This window comes from Hyperoodon ampullatus (assembly GCF_949752795.1).
Source record: "Hyperoodon ampullatus genome assembly, chromosome: 2".
In the NCBI taxonomy this organism is placed as follows: domain Eukaryota; kingdom Metazoa; phylum Chordata; class Mammalia; order Artiodactyla; family Ziphiidae; genus Hyperoodon; species Hyperoodon ampullatus.
The window spans coordinates 152,076,717-152,097,825 of record NC_136915.1 but is presented as its reverse complement, the minus strand read 5'-3'; the positions used below and the strand labels follow the sequence as shown (position 1 = coordinate 152,097,825).

General features: G+C 49.7%; 1 protein-coding gene across 1 annotated transcript; it reads left to right on the top strand.

Moving 5' to 3' along the window:
* Window positions 1-5,170: 5,170 nt before the first annotated feature.
* On the top strand, window positions 5,171-17,107 carry BATF3 (basic leucine zipper ATF-like transcription factor 3; the record flags this gene model as incomplete). Its single annotated transcript, XM_079697550.1, has 3 exons — window positions 5,171-5,248; window positions 8,373-8,477; window positions 16,922-17,107. The coding sequence occupies 3 exons, from the start codon at window positions 5,171-5,173 to the stop codon at window positions 17,105-17,107; spliced, it is 369 nt and encodes a 122-aa protein (XP_079553676.1).
* Between the last annotated feature and the right edge of the window lie 4,002 nt (window positions 17,108-21,109).

Below are 21,109 nucleotides of genomic sequence, written 5' to 3'. Positions count from 1 at the left end.
CCAGGTCACTTCTCTGTTCTTCTGCCTCAGTTATTCTGCTATTGATTCTGCCTTGAGAATTTTTAATTTCATTTATGGTGCTGTTCATCATTGTTTGTTTGCTCTTTAGTTCTTCTAGGTCCTTGTTAAACGTTTCTTGTATTTTCTCCATTGTATTTCCAAGATTTTGGATCATCTTTACTGTCATTACCCTGAATTCTTTTTCAGGTAGACTGCCTATTTTCTCTTCATTTGTTTGGTCTGGTGGGTTTTTACCTTGCTCCTTCATCTGCTTTGTGTTTCTCTGTCTTCTAATTTTGCTTAACTTACTGTGTTTGGGGTCTCCATTTCACAGGCTGCAGGTTCGTAGTTCCCGTTGTTTTTGGTGTCTGCCCCCAGTGGGTGAGGCTGTTTCAGTGGGTTGTGTAGGCTTCCTGGTGGAGGGGACTGGTGCCTGTGTTCTGGTGGATAAAGCTGGAACTTGTCTTTCTGGTAGGCAGGACTGCATCCAGTGGTGAATTTTGGGGTGTCTTGACCTTATTATGATTTTAGGCAGCCTCTCTGCTAATGGGTGGTGTTGTGTTTCTGTCTTGCTAGTTGTTTGGCATAGGGTGTCCAGCACTGTAGCTTGCTGGTCGTTGAGTGGAGCTGGGTCTTAGCGTTGAGATGGAGATCTCTGGGAGAGCTTTCGCTGTTTGATATTACGTGGGGCTGGGAGGTCTCTGGTGGACCAGTATCCTGAACTCGGCTCCCCCACCTCAGAGGCACAGTCCTGACACCCAGCCAGAGCACCAAGACCCTGTCAGCCACATGGCTTGCCTGGAGCCTTCTCCCACAAGGAATGGGAGCTGTTTCACTTTCTCTTGAGCTTCTCTTTAACCAGATTCAAAGGGCCTCTGAGTTTCTGTTGGCGCAGTCAGAGTTTGCAGTATCTGTGTTTTGCTTATTGTCTGTCTCCCTCCTCTAGAATGTGAGCTCCTTAAGGTATGACTCTTTGTTTTGTCCACTGCTGTACCCAGTGCCTGACATAATGACTGTTTTCTGGTAAACACAGGGGTCTCTGCCTTAAATGTTCCTTTCTCTAGCCCCACTAGCAGCCTGCAGGACCACCTTCTGAGAAAGATCAGTGAAAGTATAGTTACTGGAAGTCCAGTTTCCCTAAAAGAGAAGAGCAAAGGTGACATAGTGGCAGGGTTTTCTAGCACCTGAGCAGCTTATTTTTATATAGAACTGTTTTCTTGTGAAGTGAATCACCAGAGGATTTGATCACTGAATTATAAATCTCCTGCACATCCTCCCCTTGTTCCCCAAAATGTAATCCAGAGTCACTGTGGTAGTAATAGGAAATTGCCAAATCATATAATTTTTCTTCCCATTTCAAAGGAAAAAATACAAATAAAAAGAAAAGAAAAGGAGACACTTGAAATGTTTGTTCTTGTTTATCTTGTCTTCCTTTTCATTTTTCTTTCTCTCCTGACTTCGAATAAAATGAACCAGAAAATATCACAGAAAAGCAAGAAAACAGGCTGTTATTAGAGCCTCCCACTTATTCAGAGGGTTTTGGCATTCTGCTGTGACAAATGACCTTAGGGCCAGGGGAGATAATATCACTTGTAAATATAAAATATTTTAAGTTGTTAACATAATAAAACATTTTCCAAAAAGTTTTAAAAAGACAAGTAAAAGTATTCATAATCCCACCACAACAAAAGAAAAGCTAGAACTTTGGTATATTCCCTTCCAATTTTTTCTCTCATGCATACACTTTTTCATTGTGGTAAAAAACATACAACATAAAATGTACCATCTTAGCCATTTTAAGTGTACAGTACAGTAGAGTTATGCACATATTTTTAAAAACTAAATTTATTTATTTATTTTTGGCTGTGTTGGGTCTTTGTTGCTGCTCCTGGGCTTTCTCTAGTTGTGGTGAGTGGGGGCTACTTTTCATTGCAGTCCGCAGCCTTCTCATTGTGGTGGCTTTTGTTGTTGTGAAGCATGGTATCTAGGCGTGCAGTCTTCAGTAGTTGTGGCCCACGGGCTTAGTTGCTCCGCGGCACATGGGATCTTCCCGGAGCAGGGCTCGAACCTGTGTCCCCTTCGTTGGCAGGCGGACTCTTAACCACTGCGCCACCAGGGAAGTCCCCATATGTTTTTTCATATGTGTCATACTTGTACCTTTTGTACCCTGATTTTTTCCCTCACTTTACCTCATGTCAAATAAATCTTCCACGTAGCCAATTTGTCTGCATGCTTGTAATTTTAAAGATGCATAATATTCTATCCCATGGTTATAACATACCTTATTTAACTGTTCACCTATAATTGGACATATATGTTGCTTACAGTTTTTCACTCAAAATATTATTATGAACTTTTAGTTCATACAGTATTTTTCTCTTTAATACTTTCAATGAACTTGATTTTCTAGAAGTTTTCTGGGGAAAACTAAGTCAAAAGTGATGTCTTGCATGGTTCTTAAAAATTACAATAAAATTGCTTCCCAGTGGTTTGTACCAATTTACAATGATCCCAGTGCAGTATGAGAGTACCAATTTCACCACACTCTCACAACTTTTTCTGTTGCTAATTTAATAGTATAAAGCGTTTCTTATTCTAATATGTATTTTTCCTATATCTATTTTCCTTGATTGTTTTCTCTGTTGGGAAATGCTAGTTCCTGTCACTTGCTCGGTTTACCTTTGGGAGGTGGTCTCAATATTTTTCTTATTCCTTTTCATGGGCTGTATATATAATAGAGATTTTAACCCTTTTTCATATTTATTGTGAATATTTTCCCCCAGCTATTGGTTGAAATTTACTTGTTATACTGTCATCTGAAGCAATTTAACATTGTTATACAGTTCAGATCTTTATCAATGTGGTTTTTCCTATCATCTGTCACCTTAGAATATTCTCTCCACTTTGTCTTATCCCCAGGGATTTGATAAAGGATTTAATTCTGCTTTATCTTCCTGATTTTATTTTCTATATCTAATTATTTCATTCATCCATTTTGATGTAAATGATATGCAGGTTAAATTAATCTGTTCCTTAAATGCTCACTAGTTCACCAACACTCTTTCTTTAAATACACATGAAAAAACCCTTGAATAACTGAGACAGTAGGTCTATGCCTGTATGAAGAGTTCTTGTGTGCTGGGGCAGGATTCCAGGCCCCCTGGGGAAAGGGGAGGAAGGTATAGTCCCAAAGGACTTAGGATGTGGTGTGGTAAATAACCAGAATGAAGTGTGGGAGTGCCCCTAAATGTCCTTGCGTTTTCACCTTGCTCGTCCCTTCCCCATATTGGGGAAGGACTGCATCTCTAAAAATTAAAGACCACTTGACCCAGAGGTTTTCCTATCTTGTTAGAGTCCTGCTAAGTTTCCAAGAATGAGGGCTCTCAGTTGACCTACAGCAGTACATTTACTAATCACTCGTGCATGGAGCCTGTACTAGGCACATCGTGTGTGCCTGTGTAAGAGGCAGAATAATAGCCCCAGGACAACCATGAGTTGTGCTGTGAGAAGAAAAGGATAAAAGGGAGATGAGAAGAGAAATCTAGGTAGATGTAGAGATGGCTCTGCTGTGCAGCCTTAATGGTGTGGGGTGCGGCACTGTCCATGTGAAAGGCGGTGCCCGCCCTCTATCCTCCCGCCGCCGCCGTGCACCTCTACCCTCCTCTCAGCTGGTCGAAGCCCCTGCACGCACAGACAAGACTCTCCACTTGCTTCCCTGTCCTCGGCCAGGCTGCATCTCAAAGATTTTGCAAGGGTCTTAATCCTGGCGGAGCGCCACGTGCACTAGACTGGGAGTCAGAAGTGCCCTCCCCCACTCCCCCCCCCATCCCCACTGCTGCCCAAGAGCCTGGAGCCTGAAAGCTTAAGCGACTACACTCAGAAGGAAGGCACGTCTGACCTCCTGGTTCTGGTTCCCACCCGCCCACCCAGGTTCGCGGTTATCTGTCCTTCCCGGTGCTCACAGTAAGCAGACCGCAAACGCATAACCACTTGTTTTTTCTCTGCTGGGACCGTGTACAGCAACGCTTGACTTTCCATCTTTTAACTGGCAGGCAGGTGGAGGGAACGCGCCTCAGGACCTCTGTCTCGTCCTGTTTGGCACGAAGAAGTCACGCATCTTAACCTGTTGACAGAGCATCTGCCACTTTAATCTTGAGAAAGGAAAAGGATCTGGTCCATTTAACGTTAGCACGGAGAGTCCAGATCCCCGAACCTGTTAAACAGCGACGTCCACCGTGCCAGCTTGGCTCTTGGGGAAGCCCAGCCACTGTTAAATTCCAGGACAACCTCTTCCTCGCCACCCTCCACTGAGGGAATTCACCCTCGGGGCCGCCCCACCTGGCTCCCTCCCACAGCCCTGCGAAGACTGGAGTAGGTGCTCCCCTCAGAAAGGCCCTGGAGTGCCCCGTGGCTCTCAGGGTGCGCAGTGGGACTCGGTAAAGCCGCTGTCCCCTGCCGGGGACAGCGCCTCCCGGGCAGGGCAGCCGGGGGCCGCGGAAGGAGCGAGAGTGGCGCCCGCGTGACTGATCGCGGCGGAGAAAGTCCCCCGAGACTGTGACCCCTGCGCTGGGGGAAGGCGGGGCCGATGCGCAGGAAGATGCCGTGATGGGACCAGGAAAAAAACACCAACTCCAAACCACCCACTTGAGTTTCTCAACCCGAGTTCTCCGAGAGCGGCCGAAAGACCCCAGAAGCTGCGCCGCACCTCCTCGACCCCCACCTGCCCAGCCTCGCTTCTTGTGGGTGGGCTTCGCGCTCCCTCCCGGGTTTCGGAGTCACCACGTGACTTCCACGAAGAGTGAGGCCCCAGCGGAAAGCCGCCACAGGGGTGGTATTTGGGACCCCGAGGTGCGGCGAGAGGGCGGGGAGAGGAGGAAACGAGGCGGGGGTGGGAGGAGGGGGCGGGGCGGACTTGGGGACGGGAAGGACGGCGGGCTCGGACTGGGGGGTGGGGAAACCCGGGCGTTGCGCAGCGGGCGCTGGAGCCGGGAAAGCGGGAAGCCCGAGGGGGCGCGGCAGAGGCGGCGGCCGGCAGGTGCTGGGGCGCGGGGATGCCGGTGGCGGGAGAGAGCCGGTAGGCAGCTCCCCGCGTGCAGGGCGCGCCGGGCCGGGCGGCCGCTCCTCCGCTAGGCTGCGCGGCGGGGCGGGCCGGGCCGGAGAAGCGCGCGGCATGTCGCAAGGGCTCCCGGCCGCCGGGAGCGTCCTGCAGAGGAGCTTCGCGGCTCCGGGGAACCAGGCGCAGCCGCAGGTAGTGAACTAGAGGCTCGGGGAGGACCGCGGGCGTTGCGGGGGTGGGCGCGCCTGGGGGCGCGAGGAGGTGGGTGCTGGGGCTCCCGGGTGGTGACCACTGAGTGCAAGGGTGGAGGGCGCTGCGGGAGCTAGACGCGAGCGGTGTGGGGGCCGCGGGGGCGGGCCAGGGACCCTGGCGTGCGCCTCTGCCCTGCCGCCCCCGCGCACGCACGGTGCCCGGGGCGTCCGGGATGGTGGCTGGGCTCCTGAGCCTGGGAGGGGGAGAGGCCAGAGGGCGCCGTCGCCTGGTAGGGCTGGGCACTGTCTACGGTTCCCCGCACGTGGGGTCCCCGCTGCCTTGGGCGTCGCCATCCATGCGCCGCCGCCGGCTGCTACCCCACCGCCGGAGCGCGTGGTCCTTCCCCGCCGCTCCGAGAGGGGGCCAAGGTGTGGAGAGGGGAAATTCCGCTACAAGGGGAAACTCGTGCCCAGGCACTCCCAACATCTACCGGCTGCCTGCCGAATGGCCTAACGGTGCGAGGTAGGGGCCAGAAGTAGGCGGACTCCACCCTCAGAACCGGTGGAAAGCCCTTGGCCGGCGCTCGGTCCTGTGCGCTGTCCACCACGACGTTTACAACCGCGTACTGGGGAAACTGACACAAAGTTGCCCGCAGGGACTGCAGTGTGAGAACTTCCCGCTCTGCTGCTTTAGGACTGAGTCTTTTCATGGTTATGCCCTTCTTCTCAATTCGGTGCCTGGCACAGAATGTCATCGGGTGACGCTAGAGAACCACACATCTGAGTTTAGGCCTGGGCTTTGCCACACACAGGCTGAGTAGCCTTGGGCAATTTGCTCAACCTCTCTGAACCTCAATTTCCCCACGTGTAAAATCAATATAACAATATCAGCTTCTCATGATATTTATGAGAACTAATTGAGATGTGGTTAATAATACATGAATAGCTCAACAGTTTGCTCCCCTCTTTCCATCTTTTTTTTTTTTTTTTTTTTTTTTTGCGGTACGCGGGCCTCTCACTGTTGTGGCCTCTCCCGTTGCGGAGCACAGGCTCCGGACGGGCAGGCTCAGCGGCCATGGCTCACGGGCCCAGCCGCTCCGCGGCATGTGGGATCCTCCCGGACCGGGGCACGAACCCGTGTCCCCTGCATCGGCAGGCGGACCCCCAACCACTGCGCCACCAGGGAAGCCCCCCTCTTTCCGTCTTGATTAAATGTTTCTGCTGGTTGTCAGGTATGACAATATGATAGGTGATAAATCCAGTTTGGAGTGTCTGCTCCTACAGGGCAGAATGCAGACTGCTTCATGTGCCCTATGAATTTCTGATGATGAATAGAGAGGCATGATATGGTGACAGGCACTATGGGGGACTCAATAAAAAATAGCAGCAGCCTTAACAGAGATTATTGAGGGCATACCATGCGCTGGTAGCTTTGGGATAAAATCTCATTTTATCCTATGAAGCCCCAAGCATTGGGCTCTTAGGATGATCATTGCAGAGCTTATTGACCACTTGTTCAGGTCATGTGTCTCTAGTGCCCAGGACAGTGCCTGGCACATGGCAGGTGCTCAGTTAATACTTACTGAAAGAATGAATGAATCACACAACAAATGAGAAAATGGAAAAATCAGAGAGTTTAAGTCATTTGCCCAACACCATAGTGATAGTAAGAGATAAAACCAGGAACTGTGTATTTCTAAAGCTAAAAGTTCTGTCTGCTGCACTCGCCGTTGTGTTCCGGTTATATCTACCAAGACTTCTTTGCCTCTAAAAGACTACTTTTTAACATTTTATGCCTGTTCCCTTAAGCACTGCCTCCAGTCCACTTCTATTTGTTATGTTCTTACTTCGTGTCCTTTCATAGCTTTATGTTCTTGCATATGCTGAAAATTCTTTACCTGCTGTAACTTGGGGAGGTGATATGGGTCTTTTCTTATTTGGAATATTAGACCAGATAAAATGATAACTGAAAACATCCATTATTTTATGTTATCAATATTTGCTTTCCATTAATAGTAATAATTGAGTAGCTTTCCTGTGTTTGTATCCCACTAATCTCTTGGCCTTTACACTCTTTAAAGGTAGTATTTCCTGGGTGTCTTCTCATAGGGTTCTGGAAAGCAAATACTGCCACACTTCTCCATGTTTTCTATAACGGGATGAAGTGTTTTTACCATGGTAGGTGGATTTTTCTGCCTGCCTGTTTCAGGATAACTCTTAAAGGATTTGACCAAGTTTAGTTAAATCTCATATACAGCCAAGAGCTTTCAAGACACATCATAAATTTGCTTTCTCATTCGCCCTGACCTGTGTGTGAAACAAAACATCAGTCAGACATTGTTCAAAGGAACCTATTGTTGTGGCATTCAGGATCACGTGGTATGTTGGGAGAGTTACGTGGTTGCAGTTAGTTATCAGTGTAATGGTGATTTGTACACAGTATCAAAAGTACCTGTTTGCAAACATTTTAGAAATACGTTTTAGAAATGATGCTTCCTATATACAAGAAACCAAAGTGGTTATCTAGGGGTCTGCTTTTCAGTGTTTTATTCTTTCTAATTTTTAAACTATGTAGACGTTTTACCAATTAAAATTTTTAAATGATATCTTCTAAATTGAAAAAAAAAATACCTGTTTGCATGTGGTGGCGGAAGCCCCGGCCCACAGCAAGTCCCAGATAGCAGCAGCCTTCTGCCTTTCCCGTCCTCAGATGAGCACCAACACCACACCTCTTCCAGGCACATGCCCTGCAGCGGAGAGGTTTGAGAACGTTGGTTTGGAGTCCCACAGACCTGAGTTCCACTTCCCCTTCGCCCCGCTACTAGCTGTGATACCTGGAGCAAGTTCCTCAGCATCTCTGAGTTTCTTATTCCTCATCTTTTAGATGGCAGTCCCACCACACATTTCTCAGGGTGGTGACAAGGGTTAACAGCTAGCACAGTCATAGCGCATGGTGAGTGCTCCTCGACGTGGGGCCACTGTTACCCCACTGATGTAGCAGCAAGCACTGCTGTGGCTGCAAAGAAAATGGTGATGCTCCATAAGCAATGCTGGGTGAAGAGAAAGGACAGGGAAGGTGAGGCGAGGGGCCTCAGCATCACACCTGACCAAACCTTCCCCCCCAGAGCCCTGAGGATGATGACAGGAAGGTCCGAAGGAGGGAAAAAAACCGAGTTGCTGCTCAGAGAAGCCGGAAGAAGCAGACCCAGAAGGCTGACAAACTCCATGAGGTGAGAGTGTGGTTAGGGCAGAGCCATGCAAGGGCCATGGCAAGGAGTCATCCTCCACCCTTGCACTGTGGTGGACCTAAGGTCACACCCTGGTCATCACCAGTTCGGCCACATGCACATCTAATTCTGCTGTGTCCTTCCAGCCCAGTGTTCTGAGTCTTCACTCACTGGTGTCTTCATTTCTCCCTCACTGGTTGCATCTCACACTCAAGTTTCCTTTATTACAAAATGAAGAACCCACCTTTTGATCCTGATGCCCTTTCAAGCTAGCGCCCCATTTCTTTTCTTTCCCTCTTTTATTTCCCTGCTTATTAAAAAGAGACCTGCTGTCTCCATGTCCTCAGTTCCTGTTTATTCCCCAGTCCTCTGTGGTATCGTTTCTGCTCCCCCAACACACATACATGCACACACACACATGCACACTTCCTACAGAAGCTGCTCCGCTGAGGCCACTAGTGCCCTGGCACTGCCCGGTCCAGGGACCTCTTTCTAGTCCCCTCATCCTTCACCTTGCTGACTCCTCTGACACCACTGATCCTCGCCTTCTTGAAACCTTCTTTCAAGGTCTTTAGCTTCTAAAAGACCACATTTCCTATTTCTCCTGACCCTCTTCACCACTTTTTTTCTTAGTTTCTTTGTCCACTTTTCTACCTCTGTCTGTTTTCTTAAATGTTGGTGTTGACCAGGCTTTCAGACTCTGCCCTTTTTTTCTTCTCACCCTGGAAGATTTAATCTATTAATCTGTTCTGCCAACGTCAGCTCCCAACATCACTTACTCTCAGGTAGGCATTGGTTACTCCAAGACCTCTGGCCCTAACCCCACATCTCCAGTGTCTGCTTAGATACCTCCAAATGGGTCGCCACAGGCTCCTCAGCTGCAGCATGACCATGATAGCGTGTCTGTTCACCCTGAGACTTTCTCTTCTCACTGTCATCAAATTGTAGTTAATGGAGCTAACTAACCATCTCTCTTATCACCCAAATCAGGAACCTGAGGTTTATTCTGAACTCTTCCATTTTCCTCTGTCCCTGTGCATAATCCCACATAATCTCACAGTCAGGACATGGGAACTGACGTCGAAGGCATCCCAGGATCTGTCCAAGGAATTGATGGCATTCCCATGCTCTTGTCTTTGCACAGGGTTGGTGTGAATACTAAGGGTTTTAGTTCAGCTCTCTCCTGCCACACTTTCTGGCCATAGATTGTCTCAGCAAGGCCAGTCTGAGGGGCATTGATAGCACAGGAGACTCTGAGGTGTTATGGGGGGGAAATGACAATCTCTAAAAACCCGTTCACACTGAGCAGAGAACAGATTTAGAATGCACAGGCTCCAGGGAGAGGTGACCCGCTGATATAAATTCACAGAGGGCCATAGATTATAAATGTTACATTCTTTCTTGAAAGTAGGAAGTCTGGGCTGTAGAAAGAGACTAGGATCTTCAGACTAGGGTCAGGGAAGGTCCGTTCCAGCCGGGATTAGTTCTGTAAAATTTCCACAGAGGAATTGGGATGCCCTTTGCCTCCTTTCTTCCCTCCCCCTTGCTCCTGAAGCAAGCCTGGTTCTAGCTTCATGCTACCAAATAACCCCCAGAGGGGACTTGTGGCTTGGTCAGTGCAAGGCCCTATATTCAGAACACATGTGCCCGCAGGACCCTTCCTCTCGAGGAACTTCTAGTTGGAGCCAGATGCATCAATATCAAAACACACTAGAGAACACTTGGTTTTAAATCCCAAGTGATTATGTGTGTGGAGGTGACTAAATGACTTGGACAAGATCTTTCAATCTTGTTGGACAAGATTCGTTCAACAAGTATTTATCAAGAACCACTGCAGGCAAGGCATTGCCACTGGGTCACAAGGAGAGGGTTAAGATCTCATTCCTGTCCTTGGGAGGCATAAGAGTCTCAAGGAAAGTATATTCATTTCCTATGGCTGCTGTAACAAATTATGACAAATTTGGTGACTTAAAACAACACAGATCTATTTTATCTCACAGTTTTGGAGGTCAGGCATATGAAATGGGTCGCACTGGGCTAAAATCAAGGTGTCAACAGGGCTGCATTCCTTCTGGAGGCTCTGCAGAGGAATCCGTTTCTTGCCTTTTTCAGCTTCTAGAGGCTTCTGTATTCCTTGGCTTGTTGGTCCCCTTCCATTTTCAAAGCCAGCACTGGCCAGTTGAGTCTTTCTCATCCTGCAACACTCTGACACCGTTTCTGTTGTTACATCTCCTTCTCTGCTTCCTCTTTCCCTAACACTCTGATGATTACACTGGGCTCGCCTGCATAACCTGGGATAATCTCCCTCTTTTAAGATATTCAACTTAGTCACATCTGCAAAGTCCCTTTTGCCATGTAAGGTAACATATTCACAGGTTCCAGAGGTTGGATGTAAACCTCATGGGGGTTGGCATTATTCTGCCTACCACAGACATAAATACTTTACTACAGTGTCAAAAAAAGATGGGTCTCTCTCAATTTCTGTCATTGTTGGATTTGATAATGAAATGAGCTAGATTTCCGGGAAATTTAGGGGTGATTTGCCACATTTACTCCTGACTAATCCCTCTTAGAACGGTGGGTGGAGGGCCCTTCATAGGATTCTTAGCTTGTTTTGCTGTCCATAAACATAACTGCCAGTTGCCCTTTCCAGAAGGGGGCCGACTGATCTGAAACCCAGTCCCTCCACAGAAGAACACGCCCTTCTCCTCTTTCTCTGTGGAGCTACAAGAAAGGATTAGGATCATGCACCACTGGCAGATCACTTCAGCAAGGCCAGTTTTGTTAGGAAACACAGTATCAAGGAGGCCAGGACAGTGGTTCCATCCATACACAGGCCCCAAAGCGGAAGTCCACCCTTTACCGTCACCAGCTACACACAAGTGTCATTGGTCACTGGTGTCGGTTGTCACTTTGGTGACTAGTTTTTAAATTTTGAAAAACATCTACATATTGAGAGTGGGATGTCTGGTTAAAAAATGTGGTGATGAATAATGTTACTGTGCTCCAGTGAGCTGCAGGCAGAGGACTTAACACACCGCTTTGGGTCACAGCTGAAAGCCCCTCAGGCTCCCTAGGGCTCCCAGGACACATCTAGGTTGGGAAAAGTAAGAGCCAGATACAGTGCATGGAAACCTTCTCCTCAGACTTGGAATGAGGCCAGCTCATTGGGAGACACCGAAGGGCACAGAAAGCTGCCACCTGAGAGCCACGACTGCCCACTACTCCCTGGGGAGCTGAGCCCTTCATAAGGGCTTTGAGTAAATGTAAAATAGATAGCTAGTGGGAAGCAGTTGCACAGTGCAGGGAGATCAGCTCGGTGCTTTGTGACCACCTAGAGGGGTGGGATAGGGAGGGTGGGAGGGAGACTCAAGAGGGAAGAGATATGGGGATATATGTATACATATAACTGATTCACTTTGTTATACAGCAGAAACTAACACACCATTGTAAAGCCATTATACTCCAATAAAGATGTTAAAAAAAAAAAGGGCTTTGAGTAAAGCCCTTATCCCATAAATTCCTCTATCCTATACTGTGGGCTAGCATTGCTAAATATCTCCAAGTAACTCGAGCTCTTTATTTGCCTTTCGTGAGCACCATGAAGGGGAATATTTAGAGCAAGACGTGTTTCAAATTCCCACCTTCTTCTCCTGCCCACTCAGTTCTTGAGCCTGTCTCACCTCCAACATCCAGAAAAACCTCCTCCAGTCCCAGCTGTTACAGGTCTCTCGGCTGCCTTCTTCCTCCCCCAGCTCTCCATCCCCAAAGCCAGGGGACTATCCATCAGGGCAGAACCCCCTTGGAGGGCAGGGCGGGAGGAGAACCTGAGAAGGCCAAGCCAGAGCGAGACTGGGGTCACTCTTCAGAGATGTCTGAGTTTCCCCCTCAGGGTGGTGGCTGCCAAAAGTCGCCCCGCAGTGATGAGAAGAAGTTCTTAGTGTGTATCTGTGCATCTCGCTGTTCACTGTGGCTTTTCGAGTTTTCCCTTCAAGGCACTTACCCCTCTCATGGAGACTTTGACCCGTATTCATCTCTGAATATTAGGCACATGGCCCGGGTCCAGATTCACAAATGGGAACCCAAGAAAATAGTCCAGGTCTCTAAGCCCAGTTGAAAGTGTCTCAGAAGTGGGTCACACTGGTTCAAGCCAGGCACCCAAAGGTGTCAGACTGAGAAAGAACTTTGAGTCAGAAAAGGAAGGCAGCGATGCCATCCTCAGGAGCCCCAAATGTCACAAACTGACAACTTTCTTGGGCAATATGGTTGTGGTACGTGTTGCCCTGGTGTTTTCAGATATTGCATACTCTAAGAGAATCCTTCATGTCAGTCCTCACTGGGTTTAGAAACTGATGGTGACACTAATTTGTACAGCCCTTGCTGGTGACACAATTTTTCTGCTGAGAAGTATATGAGTTTAAGGCTTGGGAATAGACTTATGGTAAAATCCTGAGCTCTCGTAGCCCTTTACTGCTGGTAACCACCGTGGGGGGAAATTTGGGCCCAGACACTGCCAAGCGAAAGCAGAATTGCTGTCATTGCCTGAGAGCTGCAGTTGACCTTGAAGTCAGGGATCAGGCCCCAAGTCTGCATGACCTCAGAAAAGTCACTGTACCTCTGAGTTTCAGTTGTCTCGCTTGTGAAATGGGGTCTGTGTCCTCCTGATGGCCTTTTCCTTCCCCTCATTTCCTTCCCACCTTAGTTATCATCTCTGGTCCCTGGTACCCACTTTAGCTTCTTTACCAGTCTTTGCCTCAAAGGCATCCTAGACCCTGAATCACCCCCCAGACGGCACCTCATTCCTCAATCAGCCTCTCTTTAGAAGCTCAGACGAGGGTTTCTCAGCCTCAGTACTATTGACATTTGGGGTCAGCTGTTTCCTCGTTGGGGTGGGGGCAGTAGCGCCCCCTTCCCAGCTGTGACAAGCCAAACTGTCACCAGCCACTCCAGATGTTCCCCGGGGACTGCCAGAATTGGCCCAGTTGAGAATCATTGCCCTAGACAGCTTAATTTCTGAGGCAGAAGTGGGATTTGCAGTGATTTCAACGCCTCCCATTTCTGGTCTCTGCTTTGTGACTGTGTCCTGCACATACCCAGAGAAGGCAGCACAGTGACCTCAAATCCTCCTGGGATAGGAGATTGGAAAGTCAGTGAGATTTGAGCTAAACTGATCATCTCTTTGGAAATAACAAAGGGTCTAATGTTCTTGGCTTCTTTTTCACATATGTTAAGTCCAGGTAATCTCTCCTCAGGTTGAAGTGGGTCTTACTCATTCCCCTTTGTACCCACTCAGTGTTCTCACCTCCTCTTCCTCCCCTCTCAGCTCCCTCTTTTATTTTTGTGGAACTGGTCTCGCTTGAAGAAGATTTTGACTTCTTCTCTTTTTATTCTCTCAGCTCAGTAAAAGCCCCTCCGCAGATACATGAGTAAAACTTAAATCCCAGAAGAGAAAGTCCCTGTGGAGAAGGCAGCCAAGGGGCCTGCTGGAGGCCCGTGACAGGCAGCTCTGTGGCCTTTCTGAGCTGGGGCTCGGGGAGAGCCGTGGACTTTGGTAGCATGGCCCCTGTGGCTTCCAGAAGCAGAGCTCAGAAGCTCAGAAGCATCTTGCCACAGCGTTCAGTAACTATACAAAGGCACGTGGAATATGCTGCTACAGGAAGAATTCTGTTCTTTGGAATCTAGTTAAAATCTTAGCTCCTCGCTGGGCTTCCGTGGTGGCTCAGTGGTTGGGAGTCCGCCTGCTGATGCAGGGGACACGGGTTCGTGCCCCGGTTCGGGAAGATCCCACATGCCGCGGAGCGGCTGGGCCTGGGAGCCATGGCCGCTGAGCCTGAGCGTCCCGAGCCTGTGCTCCGCAACGGGAGAGGCCACAACAGTGAGAGGCCCACGTACCGCAAAACAAAAAAAAAAACCAAAAACAAATAACCTTAGCTCATTGGAACCATTCAAATGTATTCTTCATTTTACCTGGAGGTGAAGAGAATTTCCAGTTGCAGGGTGGAGAGTGTGTGTGTGCGCGGGCACGTGCGCATGTGCGAACTACCCAGAGCTGTGGCCTCTCTCAGCCCTTTGCTACAGGCAGCGCTCCCCACGATGCCTAGGTCCCCATCCCCTCCTCCCAGCCAGACCCTTCCTGCCCACAGAGGGCCTCTTACTGCATTGGGAGACTGAATTCTGACTCCTGGACTAAAGCTGTCAGAGGCCAGAGGAGAGCCTGGGGCATTGGGGCTGGTAGGCCTGGAGGAGAGCTGAAGGCGTAATGCAGCCAGGGTACTAGAAGGCCGAAGTGGCCAAGCTCAGCCTGTGGTGGGGTGGGCGAGGCCCGCTGCCATGGAGAGTATTCCGGGTCACCCTGAGAGCCTGCCTGGGAAAGACAGGAGGCAGAGAGATAGTTCTGATGGCCTCTGTGTGCAACCTCTCTGGGGCCCTTGTTCTGAGAGGGAGGAAAGTGCCTAGAGTGGGAGGGAGGGAAGGAAGGGGGCAAGAGAAGGAGACCAAGGGCGAGGGTTGTGGAGTCACTGAGCTCGTAGATGTTGGCACTGGGGCCTGTCGGGCAGGGGTACAGGAGAAGGTAGCAGAGGCCCCTAGTTGCTATACATTTCTGATCTTTGGGGAGAGACCTTATTTAATATAAATAAGATTGACTATGATACAAGACTGAATAGAACACGTAATGAGAGATGTGGTTCCATTAGGTGCTATGATCTGGGAAGCCTTCCTGGAGGTGGTGGGCTTGACCTTCCACACAAAAGCAGGATGGCAGCCCAGTTGAGGAGAACAGCTTTAGTAAAGAGGCAGAGCTGAGAATTTGCATGTATCTTCATGGCCTGTAAGAAGATCAGACTTTTTTAGTAATATTTCTTCAAAGTTACTGGTAAGATAATAAGGTTGGGCTCCCAGCTCAGGAAATGTATGGCATGCATGGTTCAACAAAGCCTAACCATATGAATCAACCTAGAAATGATTGAAAACAACATTTCAACAAGATGCAAATAAGATCGTCAGCCTTAAGAAGGTCTCCATTGGTATGCCATAGGGCTCTGTAAGTGGCCGAGTATTGTAGGACTTATTAATGAGTTGGGTGAAGAAAACGAAGACCTACGTCATTGAGTTAGCAGACAGCTTAGAGCTGTGTGGTATCACTAACCCAGGAGCTGACACAATCAATATTCAAAAAGATTTTGCTAGGCTGGCAGATGACCAAGCAAACAGGGTGAAATTCAGTAGAAGCGGATGTAAAGCCCACCCTTAAGCCAAAATATCAGTTGTAGTTCAAGTATGAACAGAGAAGCGGTCGATGCAGACAAAACTTGCACTTCTCTGCATTCTCAGAGAGAATCCCCAGAGCTAGGTGTCTGCGCACTTGGGTCCCACCCAGAGCGGACTACCTCACGCATTTGCCCTCTGAATGGCGGGACCATCCCCAGAATCGTGCATTGTGTTTTGGGAACATTTTCTCAGAGCTCCTGGCCAATTGGAACGTGTGTCGGGAATGGCCTCCTGAAGGGCGGAGGAACCAGAAGTCCTAAAACCCAAGGAACTCAGAGGACCTGAAGCAGTTGGGCTCAGAGAATACCTAAGGGGAAGTGGTATGGGGCCGTCTCCTAACATTTCAAGAACTGTGATGTTGAAAAAGTATCGCATGTACTCTATGTGGTTCCATAGGTGGAACCAAGCCCAGTGGGTGGGTTTAAAGGAGAGAATGATTTTGGATAGTACAAAGAGGAGCTTTCTAATAGAGCAGCTCAGAAATAGCAGGAACTGTCTTTTGAAGGAGAGAGTGTCCAGCACAAGTTGGATGTCGGGGCTAGAATTACATAGGGAAGGTTTCTGCACTGTGTGGTTTGGGCTAAGGGCTCTCTGATCTCCCGCAGTTCTAAGCCTCTGTAAACTCCGATATAGTGGAAGCTTAACAGGTGAGTGTTGGAGCAAAGCCAAGGCAAGGGGTGTTTTCATTCATTTACTCAGCATTCAACAAACACTTGTTATGTTCCAGGCACTGTTCCAGGTGCTGGGGCTGTAACAGTGAACCCAGCAGAAACCATCAGAAAGCAGATCAGTGGCTGTGGGGAGAGGACCACTGACTGCAGAGGGAGATCAGGGAACTTTTCAGAGTGAGGGAAATGTTCTGCGTCTTGATCAACACAGTTGTTTACATTTGTCAAAACTCATCAAATTATACACTTAAAATTAGGTGCATTTTATTTTATGTCAATTATAAATAAGATAATAAAGACGATTCAGAAAACAGAGCCCGACCCTCATCCTGGTGGGAGGGGAGAGACGTGAAGCAAATGAACAAACAAATCTGAGTGGTGGAGGCAGCTAATGAGAAAGATTTCAGGGAAGGAGGTGAGCATCATGGCCGGGGTTAGATCTGCCCGGAGGACAGAGGAAGGGCTCGTGGTTTCAGAACCGATGCTGAAGACTGATTTCTGTCTTCCCAGGAGTATGAGTGCCTGGAGCAAGAAAACACAGTGCTGCGGAGAGAGATCGGGAAGCTGACGGAGGAGCTGAAGCACCTGAGCGAGGTGCTGAAAGAGCACGAGAAGATGTGCCCGCTGCTGCTCTGCCCCGTGAACTTTGTGCCGGTGCCGCGGCTGGACCCCGTGGCTGGCTGCCTGCCCCGGTGAAGCCCAGAGACGGTCCTCCTCTGCCCAACAAGGAGCGTTGGTCTTTTTCACACCTGGGAAGAGGCTTCCCTCTGCATCGGGGGACCTGTGGCCAGGTCAGCTCTTAGGAGCTCCGGGCCGTGTCCCCAGCAGCCCAGGCTCAGCATGATGCTCTCAGAGGCCCCTGACTCAGAGCCTTTAGCGGATCCAGGCAGGGAGGCCATCCTCAGGAGTCATTGCGTGTCCACTTTGGCAGCTAGTAGGTTCTGTTCTTATGCAGAATCATTTCCTCTATCATATGGATAATAAAGGTGTTATCTTCTCTCCTTTCTCCAGGTTCTTAGAATTTAGAGACACAATACCTTTCCTCTTCCTGAAGAGGTCATCTCCTGTCTCCTCAGGTGGTTTTGCAGCTCCTGGGTCTTGCTTCTCCGCCTGGTCTTCTTCCCCATGGTCACATCCATGCTAGATGAGGAGGCACCTTTGGGGTGGGACTCCCCTGCCACCCCAGCTGGGTCATGCAGGGGTGTGCTGTGCGTGACTCGTGCTTGTCTTATGCGCTGTGTCACCCTCCATCCTGGTCAAATTTCCCAGCCAGGCTGGACCGTCCTGGAAGATTCTCTACTCCAGGCTGGTTTTCCCATGCTCTGTGTGTTCCCGGGTCACCTCCCGTTCCATGAGTAGTCATAGGATCAGGGGACAAATGTACTTTATAGAAGTCTGAATCACACTCGAATGGAGGAGATCTGTCCCCTATTTATTTATTTATTTATTTATTTTTGCGTTACGCGGTCCTCTCACTGTTGTGGCCTCTCCCGTTGCGGAGCACAGGCTCCGGACGCGCAGGCCCAGCGGCCATGGCTCACGGGCCCAGCCACTCCATGGCGTGTGGGATCCCCCCAGACCGGGGCACGAACCCGCGTCCCCTGCATCGGCAGGCAGACGCTCAACCACTGCGCCACCAGGGAAGCCCTGTCCCCTATTTAAACAAGCAAATATTTGGGTAGATGAGGAGAGGGGACCTATTTCCTTTTAAAGGTCCCATCCAACTCTATTCTTTCAGGAAAATCAGAACCAGGCCAAGTTGAAAGTGGCCCCAGCAAGAAAAGCAAAATGGGAGAACACATCCCATCCCCTCCCAAATCTCTTTCTTCCTGGAACAAGGGAGTTGTGGAAAGTGCAGCCAGCCTATCATAAAGGGAACAAGAAATGGGAACAGCAGGGAAAGTGCTTTGTTGTAAATGTAAATGGTTAAAAAAGAGAAAAGAAATAGAAAGCAGCTCTTCCCAGGGGTGAAGAACTTGCTGACCTCATGCCAGGATTCATACTGGCTAATCCCCACAAGCCTCCTCTTGTTTTTCCTCTTTTCTCTCTTTCTTCCCCTGCTTACTGGAGGCTGGCCTGCTGTCTTCTAACTCACGCAGGCTGATGGTGGCAAGATTTCCCTGGTCAGAGGCGCCGGAAGGCTGCTGTTAGACAGGGCCTGTGCCTGCTGGCAGGACCAGGCCAAAGCTTCCTGAATACAGCTCTTTCAGGGGGAAGGTGGAATTATCTAGCCACGCAGCTTGTGGCATCTTAGTTCTCTGACCAGGGATTGAACCCAGGCCCTTGGCAATGAAAGCGTGGAGTCCTAACCACTGGACTCCCAGGGAATTCCCAGCACAAGAGACTTTAAAATCATCCAACCTCATCCCTTCACTTTGTAGTTGAGGGGTGTGGCAAGGGGTAGGGGATTGCTCACGGTCACCTGTGAGTTAGAAGCAGAGCCAGAAGCAGACCCCAGGGATCTGACTGCTGATCCACTGTAGTTGATAGAGTCAGGCTGCGCCGTGCCAGGGTCCTGCTCAGCTGGTTTCTAAATGTGGTGTGACCTTCTGTCAGCACCTCACCAGGCTGCCAGGGCTGCACAGTCCAGGCGAGTGGCCCATCTGTGAAGGATGGACTCAGAGCCAGGGCCCCAGGGGCCTATGTAGCTGAGGAGAGCATGGACACGTGAAGTATGCGTCTTGTACCAGCAGGCATTTTGCTGCTGCTGTCTTTCAACTCCAGCGCTTTCCAGAAGGGAGCATTTTACACTCTGGCTGAGGCTCACCTGGCCCTGCAGTACTTCCAGGCTCTGGCCTACAGACCCCTCTCGCTGTCTGACCGCTGATCTGCTCCGACCCCTATGGTAACTGCTGTCCAGCTGGTTGTTCACCCACTCCGCTGCTGACCCCAGGGAGTCTGTGCCCACCAGCCCCACTGGCCAGAGGCCCCTGGCGCCATGTAACAACCCAGAGACCAGTTTCCTTCCATGTAGCTGCTCTGGGCCCCCGAGGCCTTGGAGTCCCCCTAGATCCTCTACCCTGACTGGGCGACTTGGAGGAAGGGTCCCTGGAGGATGGTGGGGAAGGGCTGTATCCTGGAGGTGAGAGTGCATCCTTTCCCACGCTCAGTCCTTGTGCCAGACATCAAACGCGTGGCCTCACCCAGACACAGGGGAGGCTGGGAAATGAAACTCAGCCCTGTGCCCAGGAGCTGGAGGAGAGAGCTTAGGTGGACATCTGTCAGCCTCTGCCATAAGACAGCCTAGCTTTTGCTCCCGCCACCTCACCGAAACTGCCCCCTTGGAGGTCACCAGGAGGCACTTTTTTGCTAAATCTAATGGGCATGTCTCAGGCTTTATCTTCCTTTACTTCCTAACAGCCTGTGACACTGGCTTTGGTGTTGCTTCTACCCTCTCTACCTGCTTCTCAGTATAAAGGGGCTCCTCTTCTTGGGGCCTCAGTCACCACCTATCCCTATAAGACAACTCCCACATCGGTACCCAGAGCCCCACTCTCCCTTCAGAGGGCAGACTTGTGTATTCAGCTGCCCATCACGTGTCTCTGAAAGGCCGTCTCACAAACGTTTCCCGCTCAAGTTCAAAACCATACCCGTGATCTCATCATCTTCCCTTCCAACCTGCTTCTCAATCTGTTTTTCCCTGTTTAATAAAGGGCTCCATCATCCATCTGGTCAGAAACCAACACATCATATTTGATTCCTCCAAATCCTTTTGTCTCCTAGATATCCCCCGACCCAGCCACTTGGCTCCAATGTGCCAGCTGCCTTATCCGCTATCAAGAAATTTATTCAAAGTATCTGCTGGGCACAGGGGCTTCCTCCCTAAGCTGTGTGGTCACTGAGGTTGAGCTCACATTTAGGGAGGGTTAGGCCCCCATTTTTGATGTCAACAGTAAATTTGGAGTTAGGGAACCAAAACTAGGGTAGTCCAGGGTAGTGAGTCATGGTGACGGGGACAAGTCCCCTCCAAGACAACTGGAGAGGTGACCAGAGTTCTGAAAACCAAATGTTCATGAAACTTGTTGCTAAAAACATCTTTATCCAGATCCCAGTAACATTGAGGGCTGTCTCAGCTCCCCAGCTGCTACTCTGAAAAAGTAGAAATTCCATATAAATCGGAGAAATTATTATTTTGTTCCCGGAGGTACAAGTAAAGTAGACTAGTTCTGGAGACTAGATTTGATTGGCTATATTCACACTGCTGCTGTGTGCCAGACATTGGGCTGGGTATCTGAATTAAATCTGAGAGTGACTGTTTGTTGGGCTGGGAGGAAGGGAGGCAAGCTGAGAAAGGCCCCTTTAGAATAGAAAGTGTCAGAGAGGGAGGAAGCCCTTCCTTCACACCCATGCAGCCACACCACTTCCTGTCCGCAATCTTGCCCCGTATTGCACCACCTCAGCCTTGAAGCCTGGGGTTTCCATCACTGAATCAGGCCCCAGTTTTGGCCTCAAACCTTGGTTGAGAATGATGACTCTAACGGACAGGAAAGCGAGAGACTCAAAAGCCCCTCTCTTCTTTCCCATCAATGCTAGGGTTTCCACAGTCCGGCTGTACTCACCAGGGCTGTGGGTTCTGCCGTAGAAGGAGCTAGAAGAAAAGGGGTAGCCCCAATCTCACTGATGTGTCTTCCCTCCTGGATGTCCAGGAAGTCCTGGCAGTGTCATCCATGCCACAGCAGGAAGGCTCGTAACCGAAAG